The sequence below is a fragment of the Centruroides vittatus genome, unplaced genomic scaffold (assembly GCF_030686945.1).
Source record: "Centruroides vittatus isolate TY-2023 unplaced genomic scaffold, ASM3068694v2 contig_971, whole genome shotgun sequence".
Classification (NCBI taxonomy): domain Eukaryota; kingdom Metazoa; phylum Arthropoda; class Arachnida; order Scorpiones; family Buthidae; genus Centruroides; species Centruroides vittatus.
Window position 1 is genome coordinate 2,634,041 of NW_027122644.1, and position 21,507 is coordinate 2,655,547.

A 21,507-nucleotide genomic window follows, 5' to 3' on the forward strand; every position below is an offset into this window, starting at 1 on the left:
CTATATTTGGAGCATGTCGTATTCTTGCGCACAAAATGGCGCTAGTGTGTTAGGCAGCGTATTACTAAGTCAGGCGAGAAATGTACGAATAATCCTATATTAGGATGGAAACGAACAAAATTAATCAATCTAAATTGTTCGTAACTACGCCGATTGAAGCTAAAGACGAATGGGAGGAGGTAATGTGGACACATATACTTAAAATCTATCTATGTTGAATACATCCGTTGTTTAGGACGGTAACATCTATTAGTTCCTTCTGACACGGTTAGATGGCGCTGCGATAGAACTCTCGTGCTTACGGGTGAGTCGGATCGACCGCGTTTTCATCTTCGTAAATCGTACCACGTGCGTGTTGTCGATTCGTCATGTTTATGAGAATGATGATATAATAACTTGTCGCTTACTCGCTATTTTGCCTGCTGTTTTATTTTTACTTACGTTCGAGATTTATATACGTATAAAAATATGATTTTATCGAATTCAAATGTAATATTTATCACATCATTAAACAACAAATGAAGACAATATGTTATTACATATAAGTGTATGAGTTGTCTTGTTGGCAAATCATTACAACTTCGCTTATAGATTCATATTTTAATAGCAATGAATATCCCATACTGAAAGAAATTACATTTTAAATTTAAAATAAAGTTTTCAGTCTCTATTGAATATAGGCCTATATTTTTACTCTATTTTTTGTAATATATCTTTGAAATTGAATGCCAAGAACTTAGTTTGAAAAACTGAAACAACTTACTTTCATATAAATTATATTTACGAATTTCTCGGCACCCTAGAATGGAGGTCTGCAACCTTTCTGACCTCACTGACCACTAAACTCACAGTTTTGAATCCTGTGGACCACTAACGTGAATTTTTTAAAATGATACATTACTATGTTAATATGAAACTCGCTTGTTTAATTATGACCAAAATGCAAGCCTAAAGTTCGTTGCTGCTTGCTTGAAATAAGTTTATGGATTTGTAGCGTTTTACCATGAAGGACGACAATCGCACTCACAATATTATTTTTTCATTATTTATTGATAACAGTTACTTCATATTTGGTTTTAGATTCGAATAAAAAACCCCCAATGAGTGAAAAAACCAACTAAACATTTTGCATTTCTATTGTAATACTTCGCATAACCTTCAGTTGATCAATGTCTAAATTTCTCCATGGACCACCCAAATTTTCTCATGGATGACAGGTTGCTGATCACTGCTCTTGAATATATATATTTTTCTATAGTCAGTTAACTGCATGTAAACTGCTGTAAAGATTATTATTTTTATGAGTTTAGATTTAAATTTTATTCCAATCAGAATATTAGTTTTTGATATGAATCATTTTTCGTTCTTTTTAAGTACTATATTTTGCCTTTTTTGGTGTACTGGATCGACTTTTACATCTTCATCTATTTGTCTTTTTTTTGGAATAATTAAACTACTAAGCCCAAGTTCATCAACTACTATTAGTCTGTTACTAACTGTTACTAAAACTTGTTTTTATGGAATGTGATGAATATAATTGCTTTTAAAAACTTGAAAATATTTTGTGCATTTCATACTTGTTGATTTCATTCGGATGCTTAAAGGATTGTAAAAAATTATAGCCTAAGTTTGAAAGTATTTTTATGATAGGGTGTCTGTATATAGACTGATATATATGATATAGGATTCTTCAACTGTGGATAGGAAAATTGGCAAGAACATATATAGTATTTCAAATAATACCATCCAATGTTGGTTTAAATAGGTTTTATAGTATGATTATGAATATAATGTTTTATTTGAATGACTTTTTTTTAATATTAAATGAAATTTCTAATGATTACATATATGTAATCATTATGTTTTTCTAATTTATTATAATTGAATAGCTATTTATTTTTTTTTCTGAAGGCATTTGATTGTCTTGGGGTATTTTTTTTATTTTAGTAAAAATAGATATATCTAATAAATATATTGTTAGAAATAATTAGAGGAAAATATGGTATTTTTAAGTCAAATTTAGAGACAATTACAATTAATGCAGAAGAAAGAAGAATAAGATATATAATAAAACAAACTTTTTAATTAGTGCTGATTGAATTACACAGCTATGTGAGAAAAAAAATTAGCTGTTTTAAATTACATTGAGATAATTATGTAGCAATTGCTTTGGAGGAAAATAGTGATCAATTAGAATCAGTTAGGCCATTAGTTAAAAGGAAACTCAAACTATTAGTTAAGGTAGCCAAAAATAATTTATTAGGAATGGTATCAACCTATTGTTTGATCAGCTTCAGCTAACTACAGTTGAGCTCGTATATAGTAAATTTGATGGAGACAGAAAAAACTTTTGTTATATTAATGTTTCTTAATAAATGGACTGGCATTTATTGTACAATACTAGTTAAACATAGGATAATCAGGTATGCTGAAACACTGACAAGAGAAAAGTGAAAATATACTGAAAGAAATGGAAATAAACTTTTAACAAATTCATGTAACAGGAAAAAAGTTAACTCACTAAGCAAATAAAGGTACATGTACTCGTGAGAATAAAATGATATGACAACCAGAAAGTGCTAATATGATACCAATAAGAAAAAGTGCATTAAATTCTTCTGCATCTCTGTACAAAGTTAGTACTTCTTTTCTGTTTTGTCCATGTTTGTCCACATCAACTACAATGTTTTGATGAAAGAAAGTATGCAAATTCTTAAGTCTTTTTACTGTATATTTTGATAAAATCTTTGGCACCTCAAGCTTGTTTTCTTGTTCACAACTGATTTCTTTATGCAATGTTTGTAATGCAAGCAACACTTTTTTGATCTATGATGTCATGCTTTGCCATGACTTTGGGATTAGCATTGACATTATCTCCAAATAAAACTTTAGTACAATTTCTCCTTTTTGGAGGTGTTATCAAAGTTTGTCTACTGTTTCTTCCACAGTTTGTATGTTTTCTTCTGATTGCCTGAATCTTTGTTAAAACCTGCATGTTTGCAGCAATTTCTTATTGTTTCTGGCCTAACCTCATGCCAGAAATAATTTATAAACTTGCACACAATCAATAGCTGTTGATTGTTTAGCTTTCAAACATAAAAGGATGTGATATATGGCCATGTATATTTTTTCAAGGAGTTAATGATGACCTGAATTATGGACTACACCTTTGAAGTTATGTTTAGAGGGAAGTAACAGATTGTCATTGAATTCAGTTTGATGGTTGAGTGTGTCATGCAGTTATCTATCACAAAAGGATTTTCTTGCCTTTGTATCATTTCATTATTAGATTCTCTCAGCCATTCTTCAAACAGTTCAATGTCATTCATGCTTTATGGTTTTTATGATAGAAAACTGGCAGAATATTGCAACCTTCGAATCATCTGGAGTTCTTGAAATTCCTGATAATCAACAATTTTTATTTCTTGGATCATCATGTTTGTGGTGTAAGCATTGTTAATCTGACTTTCAACTTTTTTCTACTCAACACTTTTGATCATTTAGAGCAAATGCCTTAAAAACAGTTGCAAAAAGGTTCAGTTTTGTCAGTGTTGTATATTTTGGATGGATTGTACTGGCCAATTAACTTCTCTTTTGATTTCAACAACTCTATAAAACATCATCATCAATGTCTATGCATTCTCTACAATCATTATTTTAAAGTTGTGTCTGTCCTTAAAAGATTGGAGTCATCCATTTCCAGGCTCAAAACTGGTTTACCTAAAAGCTTTGCAAAATCTTTAATCTTGTTTTTCAATATTGGCTCATTGAGATTAGTACATTTCTACTTCTTACACTTAAATGTTTCCAGCAAGGCGTCTTCAATACCTTTGTAAGCTGCAAGCATGAAACATTTTCCTGCTCAGGACAATGGTACTATATCTTCAAAAATAGCAGAAAGCAAACTTAATGAAATACCAAACTTTTTAGTAGTTTTGCAATCTTTGTATTCATTCTACATCAACTAGCTTGATGATCTCTATCTTTAAATTTTAAAGATAGTGTTTTTTGTTTTTATCCTTGTCTGAACATTTCTTAAGAAATTCTGAAAGTTGGTAAGCAATACAAATACACAGCAATGCACATGACTGACTCCCAGAGACAAATTATGACAAACTGAATTCTGGAATTAATGACCATATACAGTCAAGTCATCACTTTTATGAATTGTTTCTCATCAAGTAGAAGGTATGCCTTATTAGTCATTAGTTTAAATTTTCTGAAAGGAAGGATTTGAGCCATAACACTCAAGGGCACAATGTGCTTTAGGTTAAAAATGTTTTATCTTATCTCTCATCTAATCTCTTTCTCAAACGTTCTTGAAAGAAAGTACTATGCATATGTCCAATATGACTGTAGATTCAAGATACAAGAGTACATTAATTTTAATATTTGATATTTATAGCATATTAGAGATTTAAGATGATAGAAAAAGTTTGTAATATCTGATAATGTGCAATAACAATTTCATAACAAGTGAGCTTGACTGTATAGTGAGTTAAAATGAAAAGCATATCTACCAAATCCTTTGTCTGGTCCATGGTAGATGTGATCTTCACTTTATTTGGTTGCAGTTATCTGATGCTACCAAACAATAGGTGAAAAATGTTTCTGATATATTATTTTTTTAATCTTTTATTTACATATGATTCTAAGTATATGGATGGATCAAATGAAAATGGTACAGTAGTCATAATTCGGTGTATGTGTATGTGAGTGTAACAAAACTGTATGTAGATGTAGAGCGGGAGGTGAAAGAGGAGAAACCCTATTGAGGAATGGACTCACCCTTGCCGTGCAACCACTTGGTATGCCCGTGCAACCACTTGGTATGAGCTGACGGTTGGCCAGGAGTGTCGTCCGGCAGGCAATCAGCATCGTGTTTGTGACTAAAGAGAGCAACTTGGAACATTTGCATGCAGCAATCAAAGCCAAGCAACTAGGAATGTCCTCTAGAGTGCTTTTGCTCCACGACAATGCGTAGCCACTCGCACACTGAGCATGCGTGCGAAGTTTTGGTGGAGTGTGTTGGAACACCCACCATACAGCCCTGACCTTTTACCATGTGACTTTCACATCTTTGGTCCACTAAAAAAAGCATTGCAGGGTCGACGTTTTCAATCAGACAGCAAAGTGATGGACACTGTTCGAAACTGGTTTTAGTTTGAGCCAAACTCTTTCTACAAACGAGGTATTCACTACTTGGTGCAACAGTGGGACAAGTGCTTGTGTAATTTTGGTGATTACATTTGAAAATAAATAATGGCTACTGTTCTGTTTTCATTTGATCTACCCTTATATAATATATCAATAAAAAAAAAGTACACATTTTGCAAGAAAACTCTGTGTTTACTACATTTGAGTAAAAACTTACATAAACATAATAGAAAACATATTTATAAATTAGCTAGAATTATATGAAGTTCTATGTGCAATTCCTGCTTGTCTGTTTAGCCATACCTATGGCGGTAAAACTACAACTGTGTGCCTCCTGCCGGGAGTATCACCTTACAGCCCGAACATGACACTTGGTTCTATTCATTTCCAAGGCTATTATTAGGTACAGGGAAAGAAACAACTTATGATTTAGATGTAAACAAGTACCTGTGCAGCTGTATGAAAATGTTGGAAGATCTTGCAAGACATCTAATATTAGATTAGTATTCTCTTTTATTTCAAACAGAATGTACTATATGACATTAGTATTAATGTTTTGCTTTTTTGTTTGTATCCTGATTATCCTATACTATACTGTACTGGTTACATGACCAACAAAACAGACTAATCACTATTTTTTGAGTTACGAGTTTGATGAAGAGGGACTACACACTGGTAACAGGTTAAGAGGTAGTTATTATTATTTTTCGGTGTTGAGATAGAGTTTAGTAGACTAATCACACTTTGGTTACTGGTTTATTGACACATATTGCTAAGCCAAAATTCAGACTGTAAAGTTGAAATGCATTTTGACTTAGCAATAGTATAAATGTGTTAATAAACCAGTAATCAAAGTGTAATTAATATTTTATTGATTTCATACATAACCAGTACAATATAGGATATGACATCAATATTAATCAAATTTTTGCAATTTTAACATGGACAGTAGCCACAATATGGGGATGAGTATTGTTACCGAAGCAGCCTGACATTTTCACATCTCTGTTAGGGCATTTGTCATGAAGGGAATGATGCAATTTTGTCAGTACATTAGTATAGTTTGTGGCATTCATAGTGGTCCAGATAATTGAGATGATTTGAAGTTTATAAGTTTCACAACTGGCAACTTTTTCACTTTACGTGATTACAACTTTATAAGAATTATCTTTCACTGAAGTTAAAGCAATTTACATCTTAATGTTGTAACTCCTGTGAAATTCATTGAAGAATTCTTGGCACATTTCTATACCTCAGTTTCTTCACACTATAGTCTATTTGTCATACTTAATGTTTAATAAAAAAAATTTTACACTATTGGTTACCCATGACACAGGAATTCATAGAAATATGTTTTATTTTTGTGGAAACACCAGTGGCTTGTGCATTTTTAACAGATATTTAACAATATTTTCTGATATGTCAACAATCTTCTTATAATATGGAACACCTGTTTACTGAGAGTTCATTTACAACATTAACCAGAACAATGTAGGAATTTCCTTAGAAATAGATCAAGTGCATCAAGAATTCTCTTGTGTATAATTATGAGAAAATGAGTTTTATTTAAGCTTCATTTCATATTCAAGTGATTAGTAATAGAACAAAACATAATTAATTAAGTAACTTGCATATGGATCATTTAATATTTTGAAACATTAATAAAGTTCATAATAAAAAGTTTGATTAGAAAAATATTCATAGAATCTTTATTTAAATGTTCCTGTATAAAAAAAAAACCATTAAGTCTAAGTACAATAAATAATACTTTAAAATCTTGAATACTTGGTCTTGAAATATGTCATAGAAAAATATCAAAATATTAAAACAAGTTAAAATGCATATGTACTTTTAAAATTTCTATTTTCATTATTTTAAATTAAAAATATCATATTTACTCGCATATAGGACAAAGTTTTTATTCATTTATCACAGCTTCAAATTCCTAGGTCGTCCTATACACATGAATGAAAGATTCTTTGCATGTTCGCAAATAATTTTTGTGAACTGTGTATTTGCATTTTTTACCTTTCCATCTCAACATCTATCAACCTTTAAAATGCAGCCTTCCAATTCTAGTTCCAAACGTTTTTGGTCATTTTAAAAAGCCTTCTTCAGGAATACAAATCGAAAAATCGATTTGTATTCCTGAAGAAGGCCTTTTAAAATGACCAAAAACGTTTGGAACTAGAATTGGAAGGCTGCATTTTAAAGGTTGATAGGTGTTGAGACGAAAATATTAATTAGTGCAGTTAAAGAAGAATGCATTTTTTACCAGATGCTCTCACTCTCTGGTGTTTAAAAACAAGTATTTTATCTGGGTCGTTTGACTCGTTCTTGTATATTGTTGGGAGTAAAGATGAATAGCAATAGAAAAAGCAAAGCTTTTGAATTAAATTCCAGATTGAAATTCCAAAATCACACGGGAGCCTGATATAAGTTTTAATCCATTCCCATGTGAAAACAGATGATTATTCGGAAATCAGAATTTGGAGAAACTCATAAGTGTAATTGACAGACAGTGGGTTCGACTGTTAAGAATTGGGAAATAAGGTTCCTGATTGTCTGGCTTTATGTGAACAAATTATGTTGTCAATTTTACAAGATTTTTCCTTAAAGTTTAAAATGCAAGTAATTTTTGCAGAACAATGTGGGCATTTACATTCATTTGATATTTTATTTGTGATTAAACAAAATAAAATTAGAATTGTATTAATAAATCTAATTTCCTTTATTTTGATCTTTAAAGTCAAACCTTGTCCTACATGCGAGGTCGTCTTATATGTGAGTAAATACAGTATATGGTTTTTTATGTTTGAAAAATCTCATGAATTTTAGCAATTTTTCAGTTCAAGTTTTCAATTAGAATATATGATCACTGCAAACCAAGCAGAATTTCTGCATTCTGCATTCTTGCTGCATTATTGCAGTTTGACATATGATATTTTAGATGTAATGACTGGTCATGGATTATGTCTCAATGCACAATCCAATGACAATGGAGCATATAATATCTAGCATGTGGTATTTCTCACAGTTGACATGTAATAGATATATAGTTTTATTATTTAATCCTATTTTATGATGTAAACTTCACTTACCTTTAGTTATTCAAGAACAATTATGGATTCTTGTTAGAGATGTTTGAAATAAATTTTTTAAATGATTGCAACAGGAATGAGTTTTAATAGTCACTTTAATGATCTGCTTATATATAACAAATAATTATGTTTATTATATTGTTTTGATATGCAATTGTTTAAGTTAAAAACTTTAATCAACCCTATTATAATTTACCATTAAAATTTTGTTATGCCTTTTTGTAGGAGTCAAATAATTTGTCTCTGTAATGAAGCTTAACAAAAACATATTGCTGTTCCCTCTTAGAAGTTCATGTGTATGCATTTTTTCCTTATATTTCTTATATATTTCATTACTTTTTGTTTTTCTTTATCATGTGATAGTATTTTGTAAATTCCTAACTTTTCATAATTAGTCAACAGTCAGTTTTAATTATGACGTGTATTTGTTGCTTTGGTTTAGATAACTTCAACCTTATAATTCTTCTCTTTAATATTTCACCACATAATTGCTCTTAATAGAGATTATTTTTGCACCTTGCACAGTTATTAATATTATGAGTAATTTGTAGAATTTTTTAGTATATTAAATTCTTTATTCTAATTATTATAATATATTCTTTATTATAAAAAATGATAGAAATGTTGGAAACAATGAAAAATAATACAGATATATTTACATTTTGTACTTTTTAAAATTTTGCAATTTTATTTGCAACAAAAATTTACAATTAAAAGAATGTAAATGAATAATTTCTTAATATAATCTTATATATATATAATAATTTTGTAAATAATATGTTGGAAAGTTCATTCCTAAATTATTATTATAAACTCAGAGTGGTAATTTAATTTTATATCATAACAAATAATACAGTAGCTGGAAACTCAATAATTTGACATTCCATAAAACTCTTTTTATTAAAAAAACTTTTAATTAATTTTACCACTATAACTTAATACTAGGATCAAATAAGTTATCGTTCTTCACTGGCAACACTTGATAAGAGCATCAATTCCATGAATTAACAAAGAATATACCCATTTTTCTAAGGTGCCACTCAAAATGCCACAAGGCAAATGTCAAAAACTGGAAAGAAGCCACTAAATAGCCAATATTTTTTAAAATTAAAAATTTAACCACAAATAGAAATATTCACTATTGGTACATAGTTAATACATATATGGATTTTCACATATAATTTTACAAGAATTCTGTTATTTAGACTAGCATTTTCATTATGCTTCTTCCTTTTCAATAACTCATCACTTCCTCAGTCCACATTAAATTGAGTTTGTGGAACTCACCTGTACTAGAAAAATATCTTCTGTAAATTTTATAAATTAATACTTTGTGTCATAATTTTTGGCAATAAATAAATCTAAATAGGGAAAAAAGTACTTGAAAATTTTTCTTATAAAATTTGTAGTATCTATCTGTATTCCACCAAGTATATTATTGTAATTTGTTCTTACATTTTCTTTTATTTTGAAAAGTGACAATGAATCAAAATATTAAAATTTTATAAGGTTTATATGAATTTATTTTTTCATTTAAAATATAACTAGCTGCATATGCCAGGTGTTGCTCAGACCTTTGAGGGGATGGGGGTTGGTGAGAATGAGTTGGGAGACAGCGATAAAAACAATGGTGTTAGTAATTAAAATGTGCATTTATTAATCTCAGTATTTACAATAATGAAACTGCAATACAGAAAAAAGTTTCTTGGGCTAAAGTTAATAGGGGGGATGGGACCTAGACATGTTTGTCCCATAGACTTAACATTGTACATTTTCCACTTTGCTACAAAAGAATCATTGCACCTTTCTCTAATTCTCTAGCAGCGTCATCTACAGGATAAGAGCTTTGATTTGATACCTAAACTGGGTTACCAAGGGACCAAGTGGTCTTCATACCCTGAGCACTGGGAGTTCGGTTGTGGGTTTGCTCCTTGCTTGGATGGGCTGGCCACACAGAGTTTTCATATCTGTATATGCCTATCTGTTAATTTCTCCATATCTGTAATGCTTGAATCGGGGCCAGTTACCCTTAAAAAGAAATCCCAGAAGACATCCCCTTTAGGCAGATCACCCAAGTGTTGTGTTGCCGTAACTTAACAAAACAAATACAATATCTGAACTGCATTTTTAGTCCTAGCCATTTACTTACACTAAGTCAAACTGAAACCCTCTTTCAATTAATACATAGATGTACAATTAGATGCATTAAATTTTAGACAATGAAATGATGTGGATATGTTCTATTTTGTTTTGTAAGCAGCTCTAAATTATTAGTAATGCCTTATGCAGCTTTATAGGCATCACAATCTCACTGCCTGCACCATTATAATTCATATTATAATAATTTCTTCATTTTGCTTTTGCATAACCTGTATACCTATTCCCTTACAAATGGAAAATAGTCATATCACTATCTAAAATTTCATACATTTAACTATATTTTTTTAACAGAATAAGAAAGATAATTAGAATTCTAATTTATTTTTAAAATAATGTTATTACTAATGTTACAAGCAACAGTTAAAAATAATGCATTTGCAATCAGATTAACTATTTCAACATCGTACAAGAAATCCTTGTTAGTTCGAAATTCAAGGGACAAAATAATTGTGACTTTGAATTATCAAGTTTCAAATTATCTGAGATTTACATATATCTGTACAATATTCCAAATACCATGTAACTGATGTAATTTATTAAGCAAATGGAATACGGATACATATACAGAATGCTATATTTGTTAATCTATATATATAAAAATGAATGTATGTCTGCCTGCTGTCTGTCTGTGTATGTGTTTGTCCTTCATGCATTACCACACCATTTATTCGATTGCCATGAAATTTTGGGAAGTTGTTTAATACACTCCCGCGAAGGTTTGTGGCATATGTGAAGACCATCATTTCCCCCTTTCAAAAATATATTTATATATGGATTAAGGCTTTTATGTCCAACAGATGGTGCTAACTCTGATGACCTAAGTTTGCTTTTCTATGAGGCATTATGCTTTTTATGTGAGAATGGACTAAAGCAGATCATTTTCTATCTATCTATATAAATAAAATATAACGTTCGTTTGTTCCTACTGATTCCTTTGAAATTTTGACACAATGTTGCATTCGAATACGCACGTGTTTTTATATAATATACATGTCGAAATTCCCCCCACTGGGAGGAGATGGACAGGATTAAGGCTTACTGTGAAGAACTTGGCTTCTATTATACTATTTTAGATGTGGTTTTTTGCGTTTTAATAGGGTACGTCAAGAGAATGTACACTAAGAAGGGATTTTTTGAAATTCTTCCCATGGGGGAAGTGTTATACATTTATAATAGATACATTTTGTGCCACAACAACGCGTGGCCGGGTCAGCTAGTTAATAATAACAATAATAATTAATGTGAAGGTAAACAGCATGTATCCAGTGAGAACCTCACTGTCGCCAGATAGACTTTATAAAAAAAAATAAAGCAGATTTTTCAAAATATAACTGAAATTATTTTTAAAGTGGTCGAAAAGGTAATAAGTTGCCCAAATTTAATAGCCTAGAGCCCTACAAATATCTCAATCTGCTATTCGTAACCCAATCTAGCAGTCCCAAAAACCAGTTGTATTTTATGAGATAAGAGAAAAAAGGTAGTCCATGGGTAAATGACACCCAAAAATGTGTTATTGTAAAAGCAAAGCCATATTAATCAGTTTAGAATTGTTCTTTGTCTATTGTTCTTTTACAGCGTGGAGTCACTTCAATCTAAACAAACAAGTTAACGTACACATATCACAGTTCGGACAGACTTTTCACTTCAAATTTTGAAATAGTTGTATTTTAAACTAACTGAATTCCTTAATGTGCACATCTCTATATTTCTGGCTGGGACAAAAGTACAGTTACGAACTAAAAGGATTCTGAACTATCCAAGTTTAAATTAATGAGTATTTCCTGTATATAAACATCCTGAAGTCTGGTGTTTTAGTAATATGCCAAACGATTGCTGGAATAAATTGGGCTACTTCACTGCTGTTATTTTTAATTAAATTCTAAAATTTAATTAAAAATAATTGGACTTCAATTTGAAAAAATTATAGACCTATAAATTCTCACTGTCTTCAGTTTGTCTGTCTCTGTCTTTTCTTAATGTGGAGAACAGTGTTAGATAAATGAAATTCAAGACCGGATATGGAAAGCTTAGGGACAGGAGGCCCTGATTAACTATATATGAACTTCCCAAGCAAATCAGAAGTCACATTATTTCAATTCAAACATTTTTCCCCAAAAGAAGTTAGATTGATGACTGGCACACATCCATTGCTAATGGAAAAGTATGATGTACAGGGGCAAGACACTACGGTAATAATTTGTGGTGGAGAGCGTATATTTTAAATTAAATAAATTAAAAATTGCAGTCTAGTATTATGACAGTGTCAAAAATATTTTTCACTCATTTGTCTTAAAATCTTTTCAATTCTTTATTGTTTATGCTCATTTTCTGGTTTTTATTGTTTATTCTAGATATTTGTCAATTGCTTTTTCTAATAATTGAAAACAATTTTGGTTCTCCCAATGAACAATGCATATATGATTTCCATTCATAAAAAATAAGGTGCAAATATGTGATGTGATATGAAAATAAAATGGTTTTTAGGACATTAGTATGTGATCATTAAAGAGAGTAAGGGAAAATATTAGTTGATGTGATATTAAATATAGTGATAAAGATTAAGATGTTAATTAATTTAATTAATTAATTAATTAATTAACATCTTAATTAATTAATTGGATTAGATTGAACTAATTGAAAACAAAAATTATAGAAAATTTCTACAGATTATAGTACTACTAGTCACCTTTAACATGCAGTGCAATGTTAATTTTCAATTGTTTTTGGTTGTGTACAGATCTACTACAGAATTGTTATCAATGAAACAAATATAGACAATCTTTCAATTTTTCAGAAATTTCCAAATAAAGAAATTAATTCATTAATCAGTTTGCAAGACTTCTGTTTATAGCTTATTTTACTTTAATCTGTATTTGCTTTGTAAACTTAGCTAAAGTTTTTATGTAGTAAATGTATACTGCTTTTGTGACTCAAAATTTTATATGCTTTGTATATCTACTGTTTACTAGATTTATTTGGCTTATTTTAATTTCTAAACGGGCATATCAGTGAAGTTATACTGTGGAAACAAATGAACATGTTTCTACAGCAGTAGAATGTTGTTTGCTTGGAATTTTTAATAGAACCATTTACTTTTGAATTTGTAGTATTAATTTTACTGAAATGTTTTGTTTTAACTTCTTTCTGAGTTAAAATATATGTTTTTATATAACCAACTTCTCACACAATCCCTGGGAAGGATAAATCAACACATTAAAAACCTTTTTTATATCCCAGTACAAATAGCTTTAGATAAAAACTAATGTTTTTATACGATTGTCAGTAAGCTCTAAATGAGATTTTTGATTGAATTTTATAAAATTTAATGAAGCTTTTTGTCAGAAATTTATTTATAAAATTTTAATTGTTGTTTCAGAAATATGAAAAATGTTATACTACACTACAAAGTTTAATCACTGGAGTATCAGAAAAAGAAGCTCATGATGCGTTAAATGCAAGTGTAAGTAAAATTATTATAAAGCCTAATGCTATGTAATATATATAATATTTAAGATTTTTATTACTAATGATTGTTAAATATTTGAAAAATGAAGATAATTTTGAACTTTTAACTTTGTTTTCTTTGATTAAAATTTTTGGTTTCAATTTGTTTGATTTTATTGATGCTATAAAATACTCAAACACTATAAAATTAAGAGTCCTTTTGTACTTTAGTTATGATTAAATAATTTTTGAGACATTCTGCTTCATTATCAGGTCACAACAAAAATTTAAATAAAGAACAGAAGTTTTCAAAAACTTCTAATGGCACTATTTGAACAGTTTGAAGTATAGTACTATACTTTGAAATGTTCAAATAGAACCACTAAAATATTGTTATTTAAAAGGCTAGTAGGGATATTAAGTTATCTAATCATCTGATCATTTTGCTGCACATCGTGTGATACCATTCTGATTGTTAACATTTTTGACATATACAGGGTGAACTAAAAGTAGGTGGACAGTAGGTGGAATAGGGTTTGTGTTAGGGTTATACTATAATAATGCTGTATATTTAACTTGGTTATGGTTGAAAAATTACATCAGAGATGCACAAGAAATTCCTAGACAAAGATACTTGTGCAAAATTGTTTGTCGAAGCATGAAATGGTGAAATGTAGACTTCAAAGCTGTGTAAACTGTGTGTGAGACTCCACATTATGTAATTTATTTACATAACTAAATCATAACATAACATCATAACAATAAAAATTTTGTTGTATAACTGTCAACTTTCACACCTGGGAGTAAATTGTTTGTTAAGTTCTCAGCAGTAAAAGCGACACGTTCTCATAACCTTCCAACATATTGTCTCGATTTTATCAGTTCAATATAGAAAAGAACTGCAAGTTTGGGCAGTTGCTGTCTAGTTCTTCCCGAGGTAAGAAGTTGCCAGCCGATCCCTAAGGATAGTCGTCATCAATGCCTCTAATGTGTTAGTTCATTCAGGACCTCTTATATTACCTTTACGGATACCTTGCCCATTCCCTGTACAAAGACTCCTTCAGCAACAGATATCACATATCCCACTAACAGATATTGCCAAATCTCCATCACAAGATATTACCTATTTCTGAACCGTTCTGAACATCTAACTGTCCGCACAACAACCCTACTACTGAAGACGAACTTTTGCAGTTGGAACGCGACAACTGAAAAATCCATCAGGTATTTATCTTTACATGTGATCCAATGTAAACTCTCTCTCATGACCACTCTGTTAAATAGGTCGGTTAATCTAATATTATGATATATGTATCCTGTAACCTAGTTTTTGTGATTATTAAACGGTTATTTGTTGTTAACTCTAGAGTTTGAGTGCAGTACTTCCATTTCACTGTCTCTCTGTCCTCCATCCGGAATCCAATTGACTGTGCACGTGGCCACTCAGGTGACCTATGTTCTAATACCAAATCAACATGCCATCTCGGCTTCTGTGTCAACACAACATGGTGGTGTCAGTCCTGATGTGGCACTAAAGATGTGCCGACCCTCTGGTCACATGTGATGGACAGCAGTTTAAGCATCTGCATTGATAATATTGTATTGTATTAGTAAATATAATTGTATATGTAATCTCAAAATTTATATGTACATGTACTATCAATAAATGTTATCATTTACTGTCCACCTACTTTTGGTTCACCCTGTATATTTACAAAAGCCTTCCTGATAATATTTTGCAATCATTCTTGCCATTTCCATATGATCCTTTTTGGCACAAAGTACTCATCTTATGAATTTTTTTACTTTTTTGCCTGGTGATAAATCAATCTGAATCCAGCTGCAGAACTTCTTGTGTTTTTCTAATTCTTTAGAAGTTGTTTTTTCTTTTAGATCCTGATATTTATTATTTTTTATATGTCTTTGGGATAACTTAAGTCTTCTATTGTGTTCGGGTGTAAGATAATTTTTTTGGGATCTAGGATAATTTTGTTTATTTCTTTTTTGGATTATATACTAGAAGTATTGTCTTCTGAATATCCATTCACTACAGCATTGTCATAATGGGATGAGTTTAGAATCAAATTTGTCTTTGCCAAAATAAAAGTTTTTTTTTTATGTATAAAAGTTATAAATGCTTTCATCAAATTGATGTTAAATGTGATGAATATTTTTCAATTTTTCAATCTTAAAATCTGTATCCCTTACCAGTATAGTTTCATGAGCTGTTGATTTCATTTTATTACTTTTTGAGTCGGTTGGCTCAAATCTTTGTCAAAAATTCTTAGCTTTTTAATTTGCTTAGAAATTTGCTTTGAACAAGAACCTATTTTTTAAAATAATTGATAAGCAGCACATTGCACTGCTACAAAAATTATTCTTACTTTATCAAGAACAGTTTTTTAAGTCTTTCTGAACATGTTTTGCTGAGGTACATAAGTACAGATAAATTCCTCTTTGATGTTAGTTATTTAGACAAAATTAAAAATTTTTACAAGAAAGTTTTGTCAATCTCAATCTTTTTACTCTATTTTCTTTTGCATTCAATTGATTAATGTATTGGATAAAAATTTTCAGCTTTTTTTTCTAAGCAAATGTACAAGGCTATAATGCAGAGGTCTCCAACTTTTTTCCGAGAAGAGCCATATGAACTGTAACAGATAAGTTTAGGAGCCAAAAAAATATTCTCAGAGTCAAATGAATTAATTGTTTTTGATTAATTATTTTTAAAATCCAACTAAGTCCAAAGATGAGAAACTCAGAGTGACTTAAATGATACAAATTGATAAACAATAACATAAATTTTTCAAGAGCAGAAAGAAATGTGTTTGCCTTCACCTCTGTCTTTTATATCCACTTGACACTTAACCAGGATTCCCATCAGGAAACTTAACTTAAGTATTTCTATCATATTATGGGCTTCCTCATTCTTGGTTGATTGGGCCAACCATGTTAAATAGGAGGGAAGCGAGGAAAGATTATGGATCCAGAAGGAAATGATCTGGAGTTGAAAGTATGCGGGAAGAGGTAATCAGTAATACTGTTAATATATGAGAGCATTGAGCTTGAATGGAACTCTGAACCTTTATAGGAAATCTTAGAAAACAGAAAGATTTCCCTTCTCAAAGATTGACAAGATATCATGGAAAAGAGACAACAGGTGTAACTGGCATGTTCTAGTAAGCAGATAGGACAGTGGTGCAATTGAGGGTAAATGTCCCTGCAGCTGGTTTAGTTAAACTAAAACTTTCACTTCTTATTCAAGTTCCCCAGGGAAAGAATGATCTTGTTTGAATTTATAGTGGTAATACTCCATTGTAATATATTGGGTAAATTGTGTAAATTTGTAAAACTGCAATAATTAAACTAGTACTGGAAAGATAAACTATTAAAAAACAAAAACCGTAATGTTTCCAGCAATAAAAACTATTTAATAATAACGTTTTCGACTGTTTTAAACAGCCATCATCAGTTACAACGAACTTAAACAAAAAAGAATGCAGAAAAAAATAGAACACAAGCAATACAAATATTTAAAATTCAAAAATAATTCCAAAGTAAAAAATGCCGACGTATATTAGAAACTAATAAAACTGCGCATGCGCTAAATATCGTAGTAAGAATAAAAATAAAAACAAAATAACAAAAATACTTCCGCAAAAATATTTCTATTACAACTGTTTAAAACAGTCGAAAACGTTATTATTAAATAGTTTTTATTGCTGGAAACATTACGGTTTTTGTTTTTTAATAATTTGTAAAACTATGGGTATGTTCGTTAAGTCAAACGAGTTAAATGCGTTAGTAAGGAATCATTCGAAAAGTAGTAGTCTCGCTCAGTGCGCATGCTCCGCGGTGATGACGTATCAAACGAAACCCTAATGAAGCTCACGAAGGAAAGAGTTAGTTTACTTCGTTAAGAAAATGGCGCCCGACAATATTGATGTTTCTAGATCTACTCGAGTGTTTAAATTGTGAATTAAAAGGTGAAATGATTGAAATAACTGACCATCCGAAGCAACCTAAGAAAAGTATTTTGGATAAGGCTGCACTAGCAACATTCATATCTTCGATTTTAGAAACAGCCATTTAGTTATAACGAATCGTTCGAAAAGTCTAACGAAACAAGAATAACAATGACGTCATTCTCGTTTAACTCAACAAATGTACCCTATAGTTCAGTGGTATCTTATACTTCAAACACTTCAGAGTTTGAATGATGCTTCCAAAGTTTGAACTGTGCATGCACTCACTGTGTAAATGCCATCTGTTGCACATCTAAGTCATCTCTGGTACTTGCTCTTTGTTATGCTCATAAGCAAGAAACGAGAAAATTCACATCCAGGCGTTAAGTGTTAACGAATATCGCTATAATCACTAGCGCTTTCGACGAAACTATTTTCGTCTTCCTCAGGTGGATAAAAACGGATAAAATCCTCTTTCGAATCAAAAAATTTTCGAAATGCAAAAACCGCTTTAGAACTTTGGAACACACTCACCGATGGAACAGAGCGAGAAGAAATTTAAATGTGCACGCGTGGTGACGTAGCGCATGCGCTATAAATTACTGAAATGTGGAGCTAGAGGTGTTGTTTTAATCTGTTATATAAGTTAACCCGCATATCAGGCAAATCAAGCGTGGGCGTGTTGCACAGATTTAGTGCAGCGGTAAGAAAGGCCTTCCAAATAAACACGACGCTCCTGTTATTACAATGCCTGAGCATCATCACCTGGTCCCATGGCGGGGTGTATGGGTGCTGTAACACCATTCTTGCTAGTTCGGTGTCTGCTTTGCTGCCCTGATGGAAAGTTGGTGTTCGGAAATACGACAGGCCAACATTCTGGTTGTCGCGCCAACGTAGTGGGTGCGAATACCGGAAGCAGTATTTTCCAATGGGATGGAGTAAACTCCAGACCTCTCTAGTACGGAGGTAGCATCCCTGTCGTTGCACAGTAGCCTCCTAAGATTTGGCCGTGGGGAGACTGGAAGAAAGAGCGCGTGTTGCCTAAAAACACGGCAAATACGTATGGTGACTCGGCCACAGTACGGTAATGCGGGAAGGACTATCGTGCATTCGTTTGGAACATGTAAGGCCGTGGGAGGAAAGAGCAATCTTTTGACCTTGTTTAGGAGGTACCTGTACTTGGCATTAGTGTACCCCGCCGCATTTACTGCTGAGCGAATGGCATTAAGTTCAGTGCCCTGCTACAGCATTCCAGCCGCAGCATTATGTTAATGCAGCTATCGCCCCATTAATTAGAAGGGCTTTTTTGTTATCTTCCAGTCAAACAGCTGTCGACATTGAACTTAATGCCATTCGCTCAGCAGTAAACGCGGCGGGGTACACTAATGCCAAGTACAGGTACCTCCTAAACAAGGTCAAAAGATTGCTCTTTCCTCCCACGGCCTTACATGTTCCAAACGAATGCACGGTAGTCCTTCCCGCATTACCATACTGTGGCCGAGTCACCATACGTATTTGCCGTGTTTTTAGGCAACACGCGCTCTTTCTTCCAGTCTCCCCACGGCCAAATCTTAGGAGGCTACTGTGCAACGACAGGGATGCTACCTCCGTACTAGAGAGGTCTGGAGTTTACTCCATCCCATTGGAAAATACTGCTTCCGGTATTCGCACCCACTACGTTGGCGCGACAACCAGAATGTTGGCCTGTCGTATTTCCGAACACCAACTTTCCATCAGGGCAGCAAAGCAGACACCGAACTAGCAAGAATGGTGTTACAGCACCCATACACCCCGCCATGGGACCAGGTGATGATGCTCAGGCATTGTAATAACAGGAGCGTCGTGTTTATTTGGAAGGCCTTTCTTACCGCTGCACTAAATCTGTGCAACACGCCCACGCTTGATTTGCCTGATATGCGGGTTAACTTATATAACAGATTAAAACAACACCTCTAGCTCCACATTTCAGTAATTTATAGCGCATGCGCTACGTCACCACGCGTGCACATTTAAATTTCTTCTCGCTCTGTTCCATCGGTGAGTGTGTTCCAAAGTTCTAAAGCGGTTTTTGCATTTCGAAAATTTTTTGATTCGAAAGAGGATTTTATCCGTTTTTATCCACCTGAGGAAGACGAAAATAGTTTCGTCGAAAGCGCTAGTGATTATAGCGATATTCGTTAACACTTAACGCCTGGATGTGAATTTTCTCGTTTCTTGCTTACGAAAGAGATCAGCGTGCAGTCCACCATTGTTACGATTTAATGTTATGCTCATATGTTTTCAGTACATTTTTTGCTTTATTTTTGGTCTGTTTGGTTTTATATATTGTGTATTATACATTGATTTTTAACAATTTTTTCCTGCAATTTTTCTTTGTTGAGAACTTTGGGCACTCTGTATGTTATGTATCCTTTAGTTCAAAATTTCTTGAACAGAATTTTTTAAATCACATTTGACATGTTTGAAGTTTAGGGGCATTTACTTCCACCTTAATTGTTTGTCCATCTAGTCATCACATGGGTGGGTAGTAATAACTGTATATAGTTTGAACCTGTGGTTTTTTCAGAGTGTCATTGTTATCATCATTCAGCAGATGCTAAGTGAACTTGTTATATCTTCATTTGGAAAATCTTAACTGATTTAGTTAGAGATTATGATTTTTTTAAATTTCTGAAAAACATCAAATGTAAATCAATATGAAATTTGCAACTTCTTTTTTGAAAGAATGTCAAAATTAGGGGAAATTTTGTGGCACTTAATATTAAAATTTTTAGATATTTGTTGTACAGTGATGTTCAATATTTTGATTTTTTATATTATGTTTTTGAAAAAGTTTGTTTGCATAGGTACTATACATAGAAGCAAAAATAGAAATTATCTCTCATGCAAATTTTGTAAGACTTCTTTAAATAGGTTTTTATAAAAATCATTTTCAGCAAAGTGTACTGTATTAATTCTAGTTGACTTATGAGAAGTTTACATGAAAATAAAATATTAGTTCAAATGTTGATGATAAATCATGTAAATGAAAACAAGCTATGTGAGCTGGATAAATGAGCTTTGAGTGTCATATTTAGCCATAGGATGAGATCCCTGTTGTAATGAGAATACTTATCACTAATTGCTAGATAGTAATATTTGCTATTTTTTGTTAGTACATTTACAAGACCACAAAAATCTTATTTTAATCTGAAGAAGATGGTATATTTTTAAATGGTAGCCTGGTAACTTTTTTGGTAATCTTTCATGCTTGAATAACACTTCACATATATTTTCAGAATAAGAAAGATTTAGAAATTGTAGACCATATCCATTTGTGTGTGCCAATTGAATATACCATAGATTTTTTTCCCAGCTATCATGTTTGCATGTTCTGTTTTACTGATTTGAATTAAACAGTGAATATATTTCAAGAAAGTTTGCCAGAGATATAAATACTATTTGCAAATGCAGTTGTATGTCTTTGCAAAAAACTACTTTATATTTTACCTTGTTTATCTTTTTAACTGATAAAAAGTTAGATGATAGATTTTCATGATTAAAATGTTAATAACATTTCCACTATTACTGTATATTTGTAGTAATTCTCTTCTTTGCCATAATTATCTCTTCACCTGCAGTTTTACTAGTCCTTGGTGTAAATTCATTATGTCAGATTTATGCTTTCCATTGTTTTGCAC

The 21,507-nt window shown here is 31.7% G+C and overlaps 1 protein-coding gene across 2 annotated transcripts in view; it reads left to right on the forward strand.

Moving 5' to 3' along the window:
* Nucleotides 1-21,507, forward strand: part of IntS3 (integrator complex subunit 3) — a 111,885-nt gene continuing 90,378 nt past the window's right edge. For both annotated transcript variants that reach the window (XM_067282891.1, XM_067282892.1), the window contains exons 1-2: nucleotides 1-179; nucleotides 13,795-13,878. In XM_067282891.1, coding sequence (XP_067138992.1) covers nucleotides 105-179; nucleotides 13,795-13,878 — 159 coding nt within the window. In that variant the 5' untranslated portion in view covers nucleotides 1-104. The remainder of the gene's footprint in view (nucleotides 180-13,794; nucleotides 13,879-21,507) is intronic.